This window comes from Nyctibius grandis, chromosome 6 (assembly GCF_013368605.1).
Source record: "Nyctibius grandis isolate bNycGra1 chromosome 6, bNycGra1.pri, whole genome shotgun sequence".
Lineage (NCBI taxonomy): Eukaryota > Metazoa > Chordata > Aves > Nyctibiiformes > Nyctibiidae > Nyctibius > Nyctibius grandis.
In genome coordinates, this window is record NC_090663.1 from 38,048,596 (window position 1) to 38,069,460 (window position 20,865).

Sequence of the window (20,865 nt, forward strand, 5' to 3'; positions counted from 1 at the left end):
CGGAGCCTCTTGCGGAGGAACCGGCACCGCCGGGAGGAGAAGCGGCCGGAAGGAGAGGCCATGCGGCCATGGAGGGCTCTCCCGCCTTCTCCGGGGGCCAGCCCCCACACCTCGCCGGCGTGGCGGGGACCGACGTCCCTCGAGGTACATCTTTGGCCACGGTTGCTTCACCTCTTGCCAAGGGTTGCTCACTCGTGGCGGCAGCCTGGGCAGCTTCCTCAGAGACCTTCCGGGCACCACCACTCCTGTAGGTGATCTGTCCTGCGCCAGGAGCTGCAGCAGGGCTCAGACAATCCAGAGCGGGAGAAATAAGCCATTATGTCCTTCCCCAGGCTGAATAGCAAGGCCGAATCCTCTCCCGTTTTCCCTGTTTGATCTAAAAAATCACTCCTCCTGTGGACTTAAAGCTCTGCTAATTGTACAAGCGTCATTTTTATTTGCAGATACGCCCAGAGTAGCAGCAGAAGACCCAGCTGACCTGCAAACAACATTGGAAGTAAGCTGATTTGATTCTGACCGCACACAGGAGCGGGATGACTGGGCAGAAAGAATCTTAGCTAGCAAAGTTTCCATTTCTGTTCATGCAGAAGACTAGGGTTTCCCTTTACTAATCACAGAGATGGTCCAACTTTCTTAACGTTGTCTAACCCGTAAACCACAGTCTAAACCATAAAGATGATTTTTGGAACTGGAGTGTGAATTCCAACAGAAGCGCATTTGGTCTCACTGCAAAAACTTAAGATCTGAAGTAATGCCAGATGTGACAGTGCTTTCTGTAATGTGAGCAACTGTCTGTGAAGAACTATGCTGAAATCCTTCCAATGCTGCAAATAAGTCTCTAAATGGCTACTGAACAGGGAAAGAAGCATTTGATGAACTCCCATTGACTCAGGCTGGGTGAAAACAATCTTGGGACTGGAAAAAGAAACATAATTTCAACTGAGAAAATATCCTAACTCATCTCAATATTAAAAAAAAAAAAAAAAAACAAACCACAACAACAAAAAAAACCCTACCTACCAATTTTCTGATATGTATTTTATACATTTTAGATTCTTCAGCAACAGCTGGAATCATTTCAGACATTTCGGCAACAGACTCTGGAGAATATTAACACGGTAAAAATGCTCTTAAAATACAAAAGCCTCCTGCTGCAGTGTTAGATACTGCCATAGGTGTTTTAAGTAAGATCTGTTGTTAGACTATTGTGTACATTAAGTATACATTTAATTATCTGTCCATCTTAAAATAGCTGATAAGATACTCGCACTTCTAGGTTCTTGCTCTTTCTTAGTCACAATATTGTTTGAGGGCTTATAGAAAACTATTTTAAAACCCCAGAAAAACAGAGGGAAACCAAAACTAAGTTAGGAAAAAAAAATAAAGGAAGAACTAGATCATTCTGTCATTTCTATTACTGTAAACTCAAGGCAGCTCTGTTGTTTTCAAAGAAGTTAATTACGTCGCCGTCAGCAGAACCTGATCTATTGTTGCAAACCGCCATGTTTCACAAAAGGCTAAGCCACCTTTTCAGGAGCATTTTTCTGCTATTGTTTTATCTGGTTCTTTATATAAAAGGTAAATAGCTGATGCTGGAAGGACATTTAGCTCTACACTTTGCTGATTATAAACAGTTCCATATTCCTACATGCCACTTCCATCTGGTCTGTCCTTCCGAAGAGAGAACCTCTTGAGTAATAGGGTATTTTTGAAAAATGAAATTTTCTACATTTACGTGTTCTGTAAACAATCTCTTTTTCAGGTACAGTCTAAAATCCGTATGACACTAAATAAAAATTTATTTGAAAGGAAAACGCCACTATGTACTTCAGACGAGATTCTGATGACTTGCACACCAAGTGATGCATCTCCAGTATGTTTAACAATTTTTACCTACAAATAAGTTTTTCTTTAGCTGGACCTTGGGTTTTGAGAGTGACCTTTTTTTGGAAAATATCCCAAGGGCTATTCTGGATTTTTAAAAAAAAAAAAAAAAAAAACCACAAACAGTATCTTCTCCCTGAGATTTTTCTGGGTAGCAGAACTTTAGCCATAATTACATATACAGTTCCCTCCCACCCCTTATGATTAAAACTCAGTTTCTCTTCTGCGCAGGTAAAACTGTAACCTGATCTTCCCCAAATTAATTTGCATTCTCTTCAGTGGGCATGGAATGTAATGCAAAGCACAGAGGGAGACAGGGCAGAGAGTCAAGGAGAGAAGAGAGACACATGAGGACAGGGAAGAAATTTGATCCCTCTCCTATGAAATGCTGCAAAACCCCTACTTTTTCTATCTATATTTAATGTGAACTCCAGTTTGCCCTTATTTCACCGGGACTGGGGTGCCAAAACAAACAAAGACAAACTATAGTCTCCTTAAGTCCTCTCTCCTCTGCTGGAAATATATTTAATCTGTTTAAGACACTTAGTTGATATTTTGTGCCTGCTACAAAGGCCAGTACTGAATGAAATGCGGCCTATGATAATTGTTTACATTCTTTTAATGGGTAAACAGCATTAGCAGAGGTAAACTGTACAAGTCTTGATTGATAAGTGGCTTTGCTAACAATTTAGTTGCCTTATGCTTCCAGTACTGCAATGTTTCACAATTTTTACAGCATGACAGCTTTCTGTACATTTGTTTTTAATTTTGTGTCATAGCTTATGGAAAATCCTGAACCACTGCCTTCTAAGAGAAAAGTTTGTCATGATCAACAGCCCTGTTCAGATGAGCATGTGGAAGCAAATTCCAATACTGGAAATGTTGTCAGTGACACAAATATTCCACACAGGATTTCACTTAAAACTATAGCAACTGAAAAGGCTGAAAATTCAGAAGATCTGTTTGGAAACAACAGGATATGTGCAGTAAAAAATGAATGTAAACGTGGACATTTGCTACCTGGCACTGATTTGGAGACAGAAAGGTTGAATGCTGCTCATGAGAAGGTCATTCTGAGTGAATCTAAACATTATATACCTTTTCCCAGATCTGGGAAAGAATTTTGTAAAATAGACAAAGAACAACAAGAGACTATTTTAAATCAAACGTTACTAAGGACAGGAAATCAGAATTTCAGCAAAATCAAAGTAGCCTCTGAATATGATGGCAAAATGGAAGCATTGCAAAAGTCTCTGAAAAATTCTGAGCATTTGCAAAAAACAGTACATGGTCTTCCGAATGAGAATTTAGCTCTCAAGAACAAAGTGGAACCTCTTATTGTCATCATACAGTCTTCGAAAGAAAAAATATCAAAATGTAATATGCAAATTAAGGATTTAACTGAAGAAATGAAAAGTGTGAAAATCCAGTTGGTTAAATCACAAGAAGATAACAAGGAATGAATTAAGAAAGGAAAGAACTTATGCAGAATATATAAAGAACTACAAAACCAGAAAAAAATCTTTGAGGAAAAGAGGAATCAACTGCATAATGGAAACGGACATTCAATACAGACACAACATCATTTTCAAATTAGGAACCAGAAAGTAGAAGAAAAGATGATGCTGTTACCTGTGAAAGAGAGAGGCTCCAGCAAAAGGAATGCTTCAAGTTAAAGGAAACAAATAAAAACCTTAAGATAGAAACATCCCAGCTTACCAAAAAAAATAGTTCCCTAGAGCAAGAGCTTGAAAGAAATCAGAGTGAAATTCAACAAATAAAAGAAAAAGAAACCACAGCGAAATCTGAACTGGAAACTTATCTTGAGTCAACGCAAACACTGGAAACCAAAAGCCTTAACCTTGAAATTAGCCTGCAGGAATGTTCTGATATTGAACAGAAGATGCAGAGTGCTTGGAGAAACTCCAATTAGCTAAAGCTTGTTCAGAAGATAAACTCATGACAACTCAGAAATACAAAAGCAGATACTGATCTTTCAAAGTCTCACTCGACCAGTCTAAACGAAGAATGCAAGAGGTTATCAACAGCAGTAACGAACATCCCAAAGAAAATTCAGTTACTTAAGAAAGAACTGCAGGAATATCCACCAGAGATTTCCAAATGTGAAAGTGACATTAGAAAAGAACGCTTACGATTTGAAAATCTCCTGTTGACTACTGAAAATGAGACGTACTAGTGTGAAGTCCCCCATATTTATTTCCAACGCCAAGCGACAACTCTAGTCCGTGGGCAAAGGAAACTTGGTTTCAGTTCTGGTACCATGCAATGAACTAGTACTCTGAATATTCCACTAGAATTTGTACAAAAATTGCTATTCAATGTAGCTATTCAATCTATTAGCGATTTTCTTTTCCAGGCAATTCCTGATATTCTTCAACAGTCTGTTGCTTCAAATATATTGTAATAAACCTTTTTCTTTTGCAAAACATTTACAATTCTGATGTCCAGTCATTTCCATGTTTTTGTTATGTTCTAATAAGAACTGCCTGGTTTTTTTTGATACTTGGCTGAATTTCACAGATTCACAAAAGTAGGTCCTTACACAATGAAAGTAGTATGAAGAAATTTAATGAAACTGTGACAGTTCACAGGAGATAGAATTGATGACTTTTATGTCTCTGAAGAGATCACGGCCTTTCTTGGCTGGGAGCTTGTACACCTTGTGTTGTACTAATAAGGTCACCTCTGAGCCTCCTCTTCTCCAGGCTAAACAACCCAGGAAATGTGAGATTGAGTCTGGAATTTCCTTAAAAACCACTGATATTCACTTTAAAATATATGCACTTCCTTCCACTGCAATATATAATCAATTTGCAACCCAAATTGCTCGTTAGCAAGTATGTTTTCTGAAAGTACATTTCAAAAGTCCAGTTAAGCAATAAGAAGAGAATTTCTATAAAAACACAACCTTGGACTTAATAAATAAATGATCTTAAATTATTTATTATAGCTTTATATTTAGAAACAAAAAACTGCGTTCTCAATAACTGAACAGATTGGATTGCCATATATACTTGAATTCTACTTTTCATGTTTTTATTTGCTTTAACAGCTTACAGAGTCTAAAAAAGTGTACCCTTCATTTCACCTTTTGTACCTAATAAGATGTCAGCTGTGCAGTCTTGTAGTTCTTTACATTTAATGATCTGAAATGTAAGTGAAGAGAAACTTCTCAGATTTTTGTAGAATATCACCGTACAAATTACAAGAGTGTTTGTAAAAATGAAAAACTGTGCTACACCCAGCCCTGTAATTAGATGTAACGACTTGCATCCTCATGAAGTCAAATTGATTTCATTAGAGCTCTGCATGAGAGCAAGAATCTACACTAGCAAATCCAATTATAGGATTATGCTCCAAATATCAGAAGATAAGCTTTCCATTGGAAAGTACATAAGGAACTGTAATGCAGTGGGGAAGCAGATTATTTGAAAAATGTCTTACCACATTTCTTAAAATCTATGAGCTAAGAGCTTCATACTTATAATAAATTCAGTTCACAATTCTCATTCTATTAAACCTAGGAATAATGAACCAAAAATAAATACATTCTTTAAAATTCATAGGAGGGAAATAGCAGTGCAGAATTTGAAATACTAGTCTTTATTTCTCCCTGTGGAATTTCTGTTGGATATGTGAAATTTTTCTCTTTACAAATATTTTTAATGAGTCAATCATAACTGTATCTGTGAGGACATAGTGATACTTCACAATCAGTCCCCTCCTTTCAATTTTGAAACCTGCTTCACATACAGTTCAGGATTTTTTCCAATAAAAACATTGCAATTGGGAACATGAATTTTTATTCTGTTGATAAAACAATAATACAAACAATTACACTGATAAGAAGGCTACGCAGGCCAACATACTGTTCTTTTTCCCTTTTACTAGTTTAAAAACACAAGTGCATATATGGAAGGTTGTACTTTCTTACATCAGTGTTGGTAGTTACCACAATTTTGGTATACCAAAAAGTACCTTTCAATTCTTTCTTTCCATTAGTAATGAAAAGCAATGTGGAGTAATATATAGCTTCTGGTTCTGCCTTGTCAGTGTAAATAAAAACTTTAACTCTCCCTGCAACTTAAAAAGTAATTCTGCAAATGGCGATACGTGGTGAAATCAAGGAAATGGAAAAGCAATGGGTGAATAAGGGAGGTGTATTTCTTAGACTTCACATAAGAGATGTAAAAGACAAATCACAAATGTGAAGCATATTCCTCTAAGACAGTTTTTCAAATTTTAATCAAGTATTTCTAAAATATTCCATGTTACAAAATAATACACTTAACTGTTCCACATGCAATCTTAGAAGTCTGCATTTGAAAGTGATCTTTCTAAATAACTTTGAAGAACACAGTCTTGATTTTCTGCTTGAATTGCAACAGAGCCAAAACCAGAAAATAAATTTGTTTAAATATAAGGGTTATAACTTAGTAAGATAAAAAAGGGAAGAACTATATGCTTACCTACCTATATACATACACTGTGTACTATAAATCTCTTCTAACATTGCACGGTGACATGTCTGTAGTTAAGAATCCAATTTGAGTGCCATTGTTTCAAAAGCTTCACAGAATCACAGAATGTCAGGGATTGGAAAGGACCTCAAAAGATCATCTAGTCCAATCCCCCTGCCGGAGCAGGATTACCTAGATCATATCACACAGGAATGCGTCCAGGAGGGTTTTGAATGTCTCCAGAGAAGGAGACTCCACAACCTCTCTGGGCAGCCTGTTCCAGTGTTCGGTTACCCTCACCATAAAGAAGTTTTTCCTCATATTTATGTGGAACCTCCTGCGTTCCAGCTTGCACCCATTGCCCCTTGTCCTGTCAATGGATGTCACTGAGAAGAGCCTGGCTCCATCCTCTTGACACTTGCCCTTTACACATCTATAAACATTAATGAGGTCACCCCTCAGTCTCCTCTTCTCCAAGCTAAAGAGACCCAGCTCCCTCAGCCTCTCCTCATAAGGGAGATGTTCCACTCCCTTAATCATCTTCGTGGCTCTGCGCTGGACTCTCTCTAGCAGTTCCCTGTCCTTCTTGAACTGAGGGGCCCAGAACTGGACACAATATTGCAGATGCGGCCTCACCAGGGCAGAGTAGAGGGGGAGGAGAACCTCTCTTGACCTGCTAACCACACCCCTTCTAATACACCCCAGGATGCCATTGGCCTTCTTGGCCACAAGGGCACACTGCTGGCTCATGGTCATCCTGTTGTCCACTAGGACCCCCAGGTCCCTTTCCCCTACGCTGGTCTCCAACAGGTCTGTCCCCAACTTGTACTCATACATGGGGTTGTTCTTGCCCAGATGCAGGACTCTACACTTGCCCTTGTTATATTTCATTAAATCACTCCCCGCCCAACTCTCCAGCCTGTCCAGGTCTCTCTGAATGGCTGCACAGCCCTCTGGTGCGTCAGCCACTCCTCCCAATTTGGTGTCATCAGCGAACTTGCTGACAGTGCACTCTATTCCCTCATCCAAGTCATTAATGAATATATTGACTAGTACTGGTCCCAGTACTGACCCTTGAGGGACTCCGCTAGACACAGGCCTCCAACTGGACTCTGTCCCATTGACCACCACTCTCTGGCTTCTTTCCTTCAGCCAGTTCACAATCCACCTCACTACCCCATCATCCAGACCACACTTCCTCAGTTTAGCTGCGAGGATGCTGTGGGAGACCGTGTCAAACGCTTTACTGAAATCGAGATAGACCACATCCACAGCTTTACCATCATCTATCCACCGGGTTACGTCCTCATAAAAGGCTATCAAGTTGGTTAAGCATGACTTCCCCTTGGTGAAGCCATGTTGAGTGCCCCTAATGATCCCCCTATCCTTGATGTGCCTAGAGACAGCACCAAGGACAAGTTGTTCCATCACCTTTCCGGGGATGGAGGTGAGGCTGACCGGTCTATAGTTACCTGGGTTCTCCTTCTTGCCCTTTTTGAAGACTGGAGTGACATTCGCTTTCCTCCAGTCCTCAGGCACCTCTCCCGTTGCCCACGACTTAGCAAAGATGATGGAGAGTGGCCTAGCAATGACTTCCGCCAGCTCCCTCAGCACCCGCGGGTGCATCCCATCAGGGCCCATGGATTTATGGACGTCCAGATTGCTTAATGGGTCCCTGACCCAGCCCTCATCAACCAAGACAGATTCCTCCTCTATCCTGACTTCTTCTGGGGCCTCAGGGGTCCGGGGCTCCTCAGGACAGCCTCCAGCAGTATAGACAGAGGCAAAGAAGGCATTCAGTAACTCCGCCTTCTTTTTATCCTCTGTCTCCAGGGCCCCCACCTCATTCATCAGTGGGCCTACATTGCCTCTAGTGTTGATTTTACCTGCAATGTATTTGAAGAAGCCCTTTCTGTTGTCCTTGACCTCTCTTGCAAGGTTTAATTCCAAGGAGGCCTTAGCTTTCCTAGTTGCCTCCCTACATCCTCTGACAACAGACTTATATTCCTCCCAAGTGGCCAGCCCCTCCTTCCATGATCTGTACACCCTCGTCTTCCACTTGAGTTTGCCCAGCAGTTCCCTGTTTAACCATGCAGGTCTCCTGGTACCCTTCCTTGACTTCCTACCTGTTGGGATGCTCTGATCTTGAGCTCGGAAGAAGCAGTCCTTGAATGCTAACCAACTATCTTGGGCCCCCTTACCTTCTAGTACCCTGTCCCATGGGATTTCCCCTAGCAATTGCTTGAAAAGGCCAAAGTTGGCCCTCCTGAAGTCCAGGGTTGTGATTCTGCTAGCTATTCTGGTCCTGCCACATGAGATCCTGAACTCTACCATCTCATGGTCACTACAACCAAGGCTGCCCTCAACCTTCACCGCTTCAACCAGACCCTCCTTGTTAGTGAGGATAAGATCCAGCAGCGCTCCTCTCCTAGTTGGCTCATCCACCATTTGCATCAGAAAGTTATCATCAATGCACTGGAGGAACCTCCTGGACTGAGGATGGCTGGCTGAGTAGGCCTCCCAGCAAATATCAGGGTAGTTGAAATCCCCCATGACAACCAGGCCCTGTAATTGAGAGACTGCTCTCAGCTGCCTGTAGAAGGCCTCATCACCCTCCTCATCCTGATCCAGTGGCCTGTAATAGACACCCACAACAGTATCACCCCTGCCAGCCTGCCCTTTAATTTGCACCCACAAACTCTCAACTCGCTCCTGATCCGCCCCTGGACAGAACTCAATACATTCTAGCTGCTCACTCACATAAAGAGCAACTCCACCACCTCTCCTTAGTGGCCTGTCTTTCCTGAACAGGACATAGCCATCCATGACCACATTCCAGTCATGCGAGGTGTCCCACCAAGTCTCTGTAATTGCCACTAGATCATAGCCCCCCGACCGAACACGGATTTCCAACTCCTCCTGTTTATTCCCCACGCTGCGTGCATTGGTGTACAGGCATTTCAGGGAGCGAGCTGAGCACACCGATTTCACCCTAGGGGGATGGGAGGCCTCCTGGTCTACCTCAACACTACAGCATTGCCCCAGTGGTGCAAGCCCAGCTACTACCCCATCCCCCTTCGAATCTAGTTTAAAGCTCTCCGAATGAGCCCTGCTAATTCCTGTCCCAGAACCCTTTTGCCCCTACGACATAAACCTTTCCCATGTATTACAGTCACGCCTAGTGTCTTATAAAACCAGCCATTATCAAAGAACCCAAAGCCCTGCCTGTAGCACCAGTCTCATAGCCAGGCATTTATAGAGAGAATCCTACTATTCCATCCCACATCATCACCTGAAAATGGAAGGAGGGAGGAGAAAACAACTTGTGCCCCAGACTCTTTCACCAACCGTCCTAGGGCCTTGTAGTCTTTCTTCATCCCCCTCAGACTACGGGATGCAGCTTCTTCCCCACCTGCATGGAAGATCAGCAGGGGGTAGTAGTCTGTGGCCTTCACCAGGCTGGGGAGTTTCCTGGTGATATCCCTGATTCGGGCTCCAGGCAGACTGCAGACCTCCCTGTGATGGGAGGCTTACATTACCTAATATTATGTTTGTCAGCAGAGGGAGCCAATTTTATTCCATAAACATAAGGGAAAACTAAGATTTTGTTCTTAACAGGAACATTCCTGGTCATTTTACATTTATCAAGTCCGAAAAGAATAAAAAAATAATAATTTTTCATTGACATCTGTATAGCACGATTTTGAAGGTCTCTGTGATAAATATGGCATTATGAAGTAACCTGAATTTACAGAAGAGAGGAGGAATAAATTTTGAAAGCCAAGTTCCTTATACATTTCTTATCCTTTTGTTAATAATTCGTTCCTTCATTTATTCAACTATTTTAGACAGTAATAAACAGCTGTGCTAATGACTTTTGGAAGACAGTATACCTGAGACATTAACTCAGATTAAAGGAGCTTACCTTGTGACATTTAAAGTTATTATGCTTGTAACAGGTCTGCTTTTTGGTCCAGGAGGAGGATGAAAAATCTTCCGTTCTTCATTAGTTGTGACAGCCTTAGATTTTTTAATTACATAAGGGTCAGCAGAATGGCTTGGGTAAGGATCAAATGTGCCTCCTTTCATGCCCCCTGACTGAAAAAAAAAAATAACTTTTTGAAGTGCCAATCTACAATATAATTGAGTTAATTAAAATATTTTTCATGCAAAAGCAAGTAAGAATACTGAATAGCAGACTGCATCATGTTACATAAAAAAAACCAAATATTCCTTAAATATGCAATGGAAACTTTAAGGAAGATTTTAGTCATTATTTTGACGAATTCTTAGTTTTAAATGTTCTTTCGTAAGTCTGGATTTTGAGGAAAGGATCTTAAAAATGTGACAGAAAAAGTAAAAACATAACTCACTACAATGAGCTATGTTGTGGCAAAAAAAAAAAAGGGAATTGCCATGTCACTGTTAGTTTACTAGTACACCTCCACATCCAGTATTGGTGTAGGGATTGTTACATACAAGCAGGACTTGGGCATTATTATCAATATGATTTCTGACATAGAGGATTGAACACAGCATTGGCTTTTCCTGAGACATTATGTCCACTAGTACTACAAGAGTGGCAAACTTTAGTTAAAACACATGCAGACCTGATTAATTCTTTGCAGTCCCCTAGTACAGCTAAACCACACAGTCTGCTGAGGCTGCATTCCTGAGAAGTGCAGCAGTAAGGAATTAAAGCAACAATTAAGCCATTTTTCCCATAAGATTTTATATAGCAGAGATGGAAAGTGTGCAGTAGCTTGGGAAGTACACAGAATTCCAATATATAGGGAAAGCATATACAGTGTGAAGGACAGGGAGACTGGAGCAGGATCACCAGCATTGTGAGCCAGATGAAGTGCTGACTTTTTAGCAGCTAGCTTTCCTGAATATAGTTCCATTCTGAAAGATCTCAGCTGCCTCATCTATAAGGCCAAACACCCAACACAATTATTCATGTGTAAGCATTTTTGCTGTCTCTTTCTGAATAGTTGTATTTTCCTTGCTATCATCATCTTCCTCAGATGAATCAATGTCAGTCAAATAAGTCAAGGGTGAAGGACATAACACTAGGAAAATAGGGATTAGCAGAGCACACTATTAAACGACTGACAATGGAACTCCAAAATGAAGAGCTGAAAAGTGACAGATTAAGGGGTGTTACTGTATTAGGTACCTGGAGACATTTGAGAGAGAGAGATTTATGCATCTTAAACCCATGTCAAAGTGAAATTAAGGTTTAGCCGAAGGTGAATGGCATAAATTTAGTATCTCATCTCAAAAAATGTATCAAGATGGAATGCTTTATAGAATGAAATAATATCCATTTAGATTTTGAGAAATAATAACCCTCAGCAACTGGGACTAAGGAACAATGTTCCTATATATTCTTCATACTACCTCCAGGCTTTATTTCTTATGCCCTCTAAGCCCTTCCACATATATTTGTTCCCATCCTTTTCCTCCTTTTCTCCTAACTACTGAAGAGTTGGCAAATTCTAAAGTGGATTCCAAATTTGTGTCTGCTGATGGACAAGTAACAGATAACTCCTGAGTTTATTCTGCAGCCTTTCCCTGACCAGAGGGCCTCTTCTCCCAGGCAACTAGCGATAGGACAAGAGGACATAGCCTCAAGCTTTGCCAGGGGAGGTTCAGGTTGGACATTAGGAAGAATTTCTTCTCAGAAAGGGTCATTAGACATTGGAACGGGCTGCCCAGGGAGGTGGTGGAGTCACCATCTCTGGATGTGTTTAAGAAAAGACTGGACATGGCACTTAGTGCCATGGTCTAGTTGACATGGTGGTGTCAGGGCAATGGTTGGACTCGATGATTCCAGAGGTGTCTTCCAACCTGATTGATTCTGTGATTCTGTGTGACTAACCTGAGTTTTTCCACTCCTTCCAGCTATCCATTCCCATGACACTTCTAGGAATTATCTTTTAGATGTTTGTCTATATAGGCTGAGAGTAATTAGCAGGTTCAAGAATTATATAAGTGACTGACAGAGTCCAAAATAGGAGAGCATTTCATTTTGCTACAGTAATCTAGTCTTACTGTCATGTACTGCGTAACCTTCTGCTTTGTACCTTTTTTTGGCGTATGCAGTCAATTAACTGTATGTTAATAGCACTATGCACATTTTAAAGATAAGTACTTTTTAGGTTACTTGAAACTGATTAGCAGTTGTTGTTGGGTCAAACAAGAACTCATTGCTTTGTAAATTGAGAACAAAGTAAATAGAATAATATATTTTGTAAGAAAAAAAAAATTAATAGCAAAACCAAACATTTATTTCTATTTTAATACTGTAATACAAATACTGTAAGCAAAGCTTTTAACAGGAAATATCTGAATATCTATCTTTTGTCTCCAGTAGCTATAAGACAAACTAACCTTTTTAGCAGGAGAACTCGGTTTGAAAGGTGGTGCAATTGGCTTCCTTGGAGGTAGATTCTTCACAGGTGGCAAAGGTCTGTCATGTAAATAGGGATTCACGTCAAAATACTCCTGGGGATATAGATTTAACTTGAAAGGCCCTCCTTTAAGCAACCGTTTATGTTCCTCTTGCGCTTTCTGTAAAACAAATACTTTGAAAGAAACAATCTTGAGGATTTTTACTACATGTTATTCTTAGAGAAAAATGGAAAACATTTAAATCTAGTCTTGGAGAATGTTCACTCTAACTTCCTTTGCTCTTGTTTGATGATCAAGGTATTTTATATACCCACCATGTATAATGGAACACAGATTCACTGACCAGGAAGTATAACAATCACTATGAAAGTATGGTGGGAACATGTCAGGAAAAGCACTGTGCGTTTAAGATGTGTCTAACAGTATTTTATACCTGTATCTGGGGCATACACGCATACATACATGCCTGCATGCACCCTAGCTGCTCACACTTGTGAACCCTGGCCACTATGTTTCCCAGATTCTGAGTGCCTTACTAAGCTGACCTTCTCTAAGAATTTGTTTTGTATCATGGGAGATGTTGACTATTCTTCCCAGATTCCATTTTAAAATAAAATAAGTTAAAACCTTATGAACAATTAAAAGACAAGCATAAAATGTACCATCAGTAATACAGTATCACCTGGTAACTCATGCTAATGTCTCAGAGCAAATTCCTTTGCAGTCCTCCTGCTGCCATTTTTCTCTACATATGATGAAAATTTACAGGATAATTAAAATCGGTGCAAGCAAATTTATAAGTTTCCTTAGATTTATGAATTTATATGAAAAAAGGAACTGTTTTTTTTTATATAGCATCTAGGATAATGAGGTCCCATTCTTCTGACAACAACAAAGAAGTATTATTGCTCTTGCTATTGGCATTGTTTGGTCATTATTGCATTGTAGCTTAAGGTCTCCAAATAGAAAATTAAGGTCAAATCCTGAACGGTAGAACTTGTGTGGGATACTGCCAGATGCCTCAAAGAAAAAATAATAAATTAACAATACCTAAATCTTTTTTTATACAGGATAGTCATTAATTTGTTTTCTTTCCTCCACTTTGTAAATAAACATTAGTGACTTTGAGCTAAAGGAAACACCACAGGGAACAAAAAGTTCATGTAAATTGTAATAAATAATCCTAACACTGACACATAATAAACACAAATAATTTTACCTTTGCATTTATTCTTTCTGCTTCATACCCATCAGATTCATGTGGATATTGTTTACCTATGGTAAGGTTTGCATAACTGTAAAAACAACATTAATTACTTAGGTGTTCAAAACTCAAGAAACATTTAATAATACACTCTGCAAGAAGCAATATTGTGAAGTTACCCATATCCAGTTCCTTTCTTTCCTGGATTAGTATAGAAATTTTGTCCAGGAGGAATGTATTTATCTCTGGCTTTCAGTTGTGGACTGAAGTATGCATACGAGCCTCCTATGGTTCCATAATAGCTGCCAAGTCCACATCTAAAAACAGCAAATGAACACATTAATTAATATTTTGCAAATATTTCAGGCCTTCCATATCTAGTTTGCTGAAACAACAGCAAGTAGAAAATCCAAACAATATACACATCTCAAGAGTTAAATATAAAACCAGATCACATCCACTGTCCATGGATCTACTACTACAGCGATTCTGTGCACAGTGTTACAGATAAAAAAAAAACAAAACCACAAGATGGTGGCAGAGATGAAGTTTTAAGGTATTATCATAATATAAATACGCTTAATAGAGGTTGTTTTACTTCTGCTCCAACAAGGGGAAGTAACACTGGTAGAGACCGATTCACAGAGACCCAGAGGAACAGGTTAAACAGACTTGATGCTTGATGACAAGACAGTCTCTCCCACAAGTTTACAGAGAACAGTAAGTTAGTGTTGGTATGATAACGGAGTGGCAAGCAATGTGGCGCACCTGTCTGAAAGATTATTTTTCTGGGAGATGTTAGGACTAGTTAACTTTGTGTTGTCATAGATGGAAAGTGAAAGGAGGCACAGCTCATTTAGGAGAAATGCCTCTGCCTATAAAGCTGTGGGAATTCACAAAGACCGTTTTTTAAAGATCAGCTTCAAAATCAGTATTTGCTAACAAGTGTATGACATGCTCTCAAAGTACACAATCATACAGCCGCTAAAGGAGAAAAGAGACAAATGAATAAAAGAGTTGAATGGCAATTTGGTCCACTAAGCTGCAGCTACAGTGGTCCAAAAAAACCCCAAACAAGAACCCTCTGGCCCTATGCCCCAAAAACCCAAAACAGAACAGAAAAGAAAATAAACAGGGTCTACTGTAGATCTGTCAACTACTCCAGATAGCCGAGGTAATCTGCTTTGCCTATACCGTCTGCAATTATTGTGGGGACAAAGTGTTTCAATGAGTTCCTACTTAAAAGGACCATTAATGAATATTGACAGGACTGGGATGCTGAGATAACGTTTGTCATCATTGCACAGAACACTGACCTGCCCATTCACTACTCTCCTTTTATTGATGGACTTCATAAAACCATACACAGAAAAAAATGGGCAAACTTACAATGCACAGACAACATTTATCCTGGCATTTCCTAGCTCTTAAGTGCTCTATTTCATATTCTTTAAATGTCACTTCTGTGCGTAGGCTTTTTATATGCCAGTAACAAAATAACAGAGACCAGACATCTGAAGAAAAGAAAGGCCCAAGCTTCAGTCACATCTTCAGAATATAACATCTTTGCAACCTTTCCATTTGCAGCCAACAACAAATGCGGCTCCAATGTAAAGGAAAGATTCCCGAGAGCTGCTTATCATTCAGGCAGTCAAGAATAACAACTCAATGAACAGCAACGGAGCTCTGCACTAGTTCCTTAGTTACGATAAGAGTCAGTTTTGGATATAAGAAACATACAATCGCTCTCCATAATTGCTTCAGGATTCCATTAAAAGACAACCTAACCACTTTCCCAGCCTCTGCTTTGTACTACTCTGCCAGTACAGATTTATGGGAGGACAAAGACAATAAAGAACCTGTCCTAAAGTTCATGTCCAGAAGAATTCGAAAGTCTTACAGCAAGAATAAGAGCACGAGCTGCTGCATCCACAGTCAACAAGTGCATTTGTGGAGGCAGTACATGGAAGAGAGCCCATTAGCAGGTCTTCATTGTAAGCAAGGCTCCCACTGCTGGACTCAGAACCCAGAAAGTAAGCAAACAGGACTCTCATTGACTGACATGGATTTGAAAGCAGCGTCTAGGTGCTTCTAACAGTTAAACCCTTATAAATAATTTGGCTGCTATAAAGTCAAGTTGTAGTTGAAAGAAAGTTTTCAACGTGGGGCTCACACGTTGTCTGTCCCATCACAAATAGCACATGTATATCCAACAGAAAGCCCACACACCATTCTTACATTCCTAATATAAGAATGCTAAGATGCTCCTGTAACATACAACAGAACATAGCTAATCCTTGCATCCTAAAATATATATATTTACATAAAAAATAAACTAGAGGTTACTCTCCAAACTTCCCAAAAGCAAAGCTGTTGAAAGATATGGCAAAATAGAAGAACCATGAGACTGTACGAACTAGGCCCTGTACACAGACTGAATTGTCCTGTCTCTTATTGCAGCAACAAAAACAAAACAAAACCGTGTAGTTATAAATGAGTAATCAGGCTCCATCTGGTTTTTGCATGTGAAGAGTACGTTATATGACATCAATTGCGTTGGTGTCATTTTGTCATGCAATTAATGTTGTGCAAATAGCAAAGATGCATTTATTTTAATATTCTGCACCTATTCCTCAGCTCTATAACATCTTCTAACTATCCTGTAGGATAATTTGTATTGTATTGTATTGTATTGTATTTGTATTGTATTTGTATTGTATTTGTATTGTATTTGTATTGTATTTGTATTGTATTTGTATTGTATTTGTATTGTATTTGTATCCTGTTGGATAATTTGCACTTAGTGCCATGGTCTAGTCGACAGGGTGGTGTCAGGGCAACAGCTGGACTCGATGATCCCTGAGGTCTCTTCCAACCTGGTTGATTCTGTGATTCTGTATTTTTTCTAGCAAAAAGGTAATGGATATGGATTCATTGAGACAAAAACGTTGCACCTGGATAATGGCCCCTTTTCCTACTGTTTATGCAATATATATGCCATATCTATTTTGGGAGGCTCAGAAATAGGAGGGAGAAGATATTGTATCTGACAAGTTCCAACAGATTTTCTCCTAAATTAAAATGAAATAGTCATTTGTTAATTATCCACACCCTTTTCCCATAGCCATCTTCATTTTGATTAAAAATAAAAAGCTAAAGGGTAAGAAAACTGTTTACAGCAAAAAACAGTAGTTAAGAGCAAGCATCAGGACCTCATTTCTACTTGTGTTCGGCCTGCCCCTATCTGTAATTATGTGTTGCTGCTCAAAATTATTCACTCAGTACTAATGCTACATTGTATAAAACAACAATATTGTACTCTCATTACAGGTTTTATAAGAAACAATCTGTGAAAAACATCTTTAATGTACAGAAAAGAAAAAAAGGTCAGTTTAAAACATTTTCACAACACTTACGGCAATTTGTCTCCATTACTGGGAAGAAAAGCTTTGCCCACATTTTTCTTTGATTCTGCCAATCTATAGCGTCTTCTTAGCTGAACAGGATTTGAGTAGGCTTCACCAACGAAAATCCTCACAAACTGAGGCTCAAAATAACCTGTCTGCAGAGCTGATGATGTTTTGGACCCCATAGGTAACTTCTGTCTGTTCTTGCTCGCAGCTTCCCTAAAAGACCCTTTAAAAAAGTAAGCCCTGTAAAAAACTGTTCCATGTTAGTGCTTCTCTTAGCCTACATTAAAAAAATAAGGTCTGCATCTGGGTGGCTCAAAGAATGTACTACAGAGCACTTAACTTGGAAATCATGCAAGTAAATGGTTGTGTCTGAAAGACAATGCTATGAGAAGGTATTCACAGCACCTTGTTTTAGTTTTCTAATTCCCGCACTTGCTCTACAGGCCATAGAGAGAGATTGGTTTCTCCAGACTACAATTCAGAGATAAAGCTGATGCCTATTTATACACTGCGAGTAATACTTCAGAGGAGCATCTCTCTCTCCCACTGATTACAGACCAGGTAGAACAGCTTAAGTGCCTCCAGCTGGGTTTTAAATCCGCTGCAGCTGTGTGTGGTAGAAGTGTGTCAGCCAAGCTTCTGGTGGACATGTTCATCACTGACACAACAACACAGCAGAAATGCCTGTACTAAGCAGCCAGGATTATTTTGCATTATCACTTCAAAGCAGCTACTGAGGGTTAACCTCTGTAACCTCACTAATTACAAAAATTACCTTTCTCAATGAGTATTCCCATTAAACAACAAGAAAAGGAGAATATTCTTCAAAAAGACTGGATGGGCAATCTCACACACATGAGTCAGATCAGAACAGAAAAAAATTGCAACACTAATTTAAAAATAATGACCATGGAATTGGCAATAACAGAAAACCTGCTGAAAGAGCACATAAAAAACACTATTGTTTTTCACAAAAGCAGGAAAACACTGGTAACTTGCGGATATTAAAAAGAAATGTATGCAGTAAAAGATTTTATCAATCTATTACGTATACATAGTTTACAGTTTTACTGGATTTTTCCTTTCTTCAAGATATTCATTCGAACATATCAAGCCTTTCTCTTAATAATACAGACCTGAGCAAACAATATGTATGAAAAAGCAGTTCCCTCTAACAAAAAAAAATAACACACTAGAAAACAGTGATTCTGAAAGTAGATGGATACAAGAGGTGATCCCTATCACTAAATAGTGATTATAAAGAAATGTACTTACGCATATAATGTGATACATATTTATCTCCAATGGTAACATAACCCATTTCACTGAAGAGGCCAATCCTCTCCATATCACTTTTCTCTTTCTCAGGCATGGCTGGATCTGTGTGACAGTACACTGACCTAAAAGGGTTGAAGTATCCTTGTTTATTTGTTCTACTGCAAAAGTCTATAAGCAGTCCACACCTGTAAACAAAGTTAAGTAAAATGCAAGAAGTTTTGGTTAAAAATATTAGCAATAAATGTAACCTGAAGAAAGCAATCTACAATATAATTGACAGCCTTGCTGCTTATAGGACAAATGGACAGTGTGGGATTTTAGACACCATTATAAAGTAATAGAACATGCTGAGCAGCCTCCTTCATCTTGTGGGTTATCTCTAGCAATCATTTTCAGTCGCTTTCTAATAATGCTATAGAAGGTCAGTGTATGGCCAAGTCTGGGGTAAAACATAAGAGTGGGACTTTGGAAGCCCTCTAACTGTGATCTAAGACCTGGTCGTGGTAAATATCTCCAATTTCCTCTTGTTTTTAATGCAAATGGCTTACAGGAAATGTGAGTTTTTCATTATCATTACCCTCACTGGAGCCTGACAGAACTAAGGAATATGCCTAGTCAACAAGTATAAGGAACTCCAGAGCTCGAAGAGAGAGCAGGGTTACCACTAGGATTACCGGGGATCTGATTCCCAGAGTGAAAACTAGTAGAGATGGGAATCAGAATCAGCTAGAGGAAGAACTGCCTTGAAGAGGAATATATGATAAGTTCAATATATGAACTTACCAATATATGGTAAGTTCACCAGGAATGGAAAGTAAGGTAGAAGAAATTGCTTAATAAGTTAGGAAAGCTATTTCTTTAAAGTCATGACATAGAGGAATTACTCAAAAAATCAAGGATATCCAAACGAATAGCTGAAGTATCTGTGTCCATACAGCTCGAAAGAGAACAGGGAAGTTAAGACATAAGGGTGGGATACAGATTAAAGACACTGTAGGTCAAGTCCCATGTTGGTATTAACTATGGGGGCAAAGGCAAGACTGAAGATAGGAATGAAAGTATTTCAGGCAGTAGCAAACTGACATTAGTATCATACATCAGCTGTATCTGGCACGTGGGTCCAGAGTAGAAAAGCAGCAGCAGCACAGCAGTGGAAATCTATATAGTAATACTGATTTTATCTATTTTACTATAAAAATAATATGCTGGAACACTCTGTATGATGGAAGGGTTAGCCACATTTTGCTTATGCTCAGCACACAGGATGGACAGCATGCAGCAGTTTTAAGAAGTTTGAAACAATTTTTTTTTTTGCAACGTGCGGAGGTTCACGCAGTGTGAAATGCACCATCACTTCACCAGGTAAACTCGGTGCTGTTCTTCGATCATTGGTAGATCGAGACGTTGGGTAAGGAACCAAAGGGCAGGTGACAACAAATAGCACTGGAAGAAGAGATGACAGAAAACTGACCCTTGGAAACAAACTTAAGGGTTTGCTGTTATGAAGCTAGTTGGCATTATCGATGAGGAGGATAGGAATAAATTAGCGAAAAAAAATTGACCTGGAATTAAATTCTACAGTGTAAAGCAACGATCGTTGATCAAGGGATTAACAGGAAGGATTTCTGGACCTCAGCAGTCCGGCGCGACTGAGGAGACGTATCGAGGTGGCCCAGCCTGACCTTGAAGCAGCAGTACCGGGGGGCAGCGGGCGGGCAGGCGCGGCTCTGGAGCGTGTCCCGAGGAATGTGTGCGAAAGGTGAGGAAATGCCCGTATTTTGCCACGGAGCGCTGATACCACATGAAGTGGATTAAGCACAGCTACGGTCGGTTGCCCAAGCGAGAGAAAGCTCAACTCCACGCACAGCCCCACAGCCCGCCGGCAAACGCGGCAGCACCGCAGGGTGTGGAAGGCCGGTGAATCAAGAGGGAACCAAGCGGCACCGCGGCACCTAGTTGCCGGAGCCGGTACCTCACTCGCATGAGACCGCGGCCGACAGGAGCGAGCGGCGGCGGCGGCAGCAGGGAGGGCCCTGGGCCGCCGCCCGCCTTCTGCAGGTGTCGGTTGCCTAGGAGGAGGGAAAGTCCAACCGTCAGAGCGGGCAAGTCTCGCCTACCTCCCACCCCCCCCCCCGGCTCCCTGCATTGGTACGGCCCAAGGCGGTCACGGCTGCGCAGCACTGCAGGG

At 40.2% G+C, this 20,865-nt stretch overlaps 1 protein-coding gene across 4 annotated transcripts; it reads right to left on the bottom strand.

Moving 5' to 3' along the window:
• Positions 1–313: 313 nt before the first annotated feature.
• CFAP96 (cilia and flagella associated protein 96) lies at positions 314–20,756 on the bottom strand. Of its 4 annotated transcripts, none has more exons than XM_068403793.1 (8): positions 20,309–20,756; positions 18,675–18,799; positions 17,403–17,622; positions 14,166–14,303; positions 14,002–14,077; positions 12,762–12,941; positions 10,291–10,463; positions 314–478 (listed from the first exon to the last, which is right to left on the bottom strand). In XM_068403793.1, exons 2-8 carry the CDS (start codon positions 18,769–18,771, stop codon positions 385–387), a joined length of 978 nt encoding a protein of 325 aa, XP_068259894.1. In that variant the 5' UTR covers positions 18,772–18,799; positions 20,309–20,756; the 3' UTR covers positions 314–384. The 4 variants fall into 4 exon arrangements, with proteins under 4 accessions (XP_068259894.1, XP_068259893.1, XP_068259892.1 ...); XM_068403792.1 differs by having other exon boundaries at positions 18,675–18,862; XM_068403791.1 differs by having other exon boundaries at positions 20,240–20,756.
• Positions 20,757–20,865: the final 109 nt, after the last annotated feature.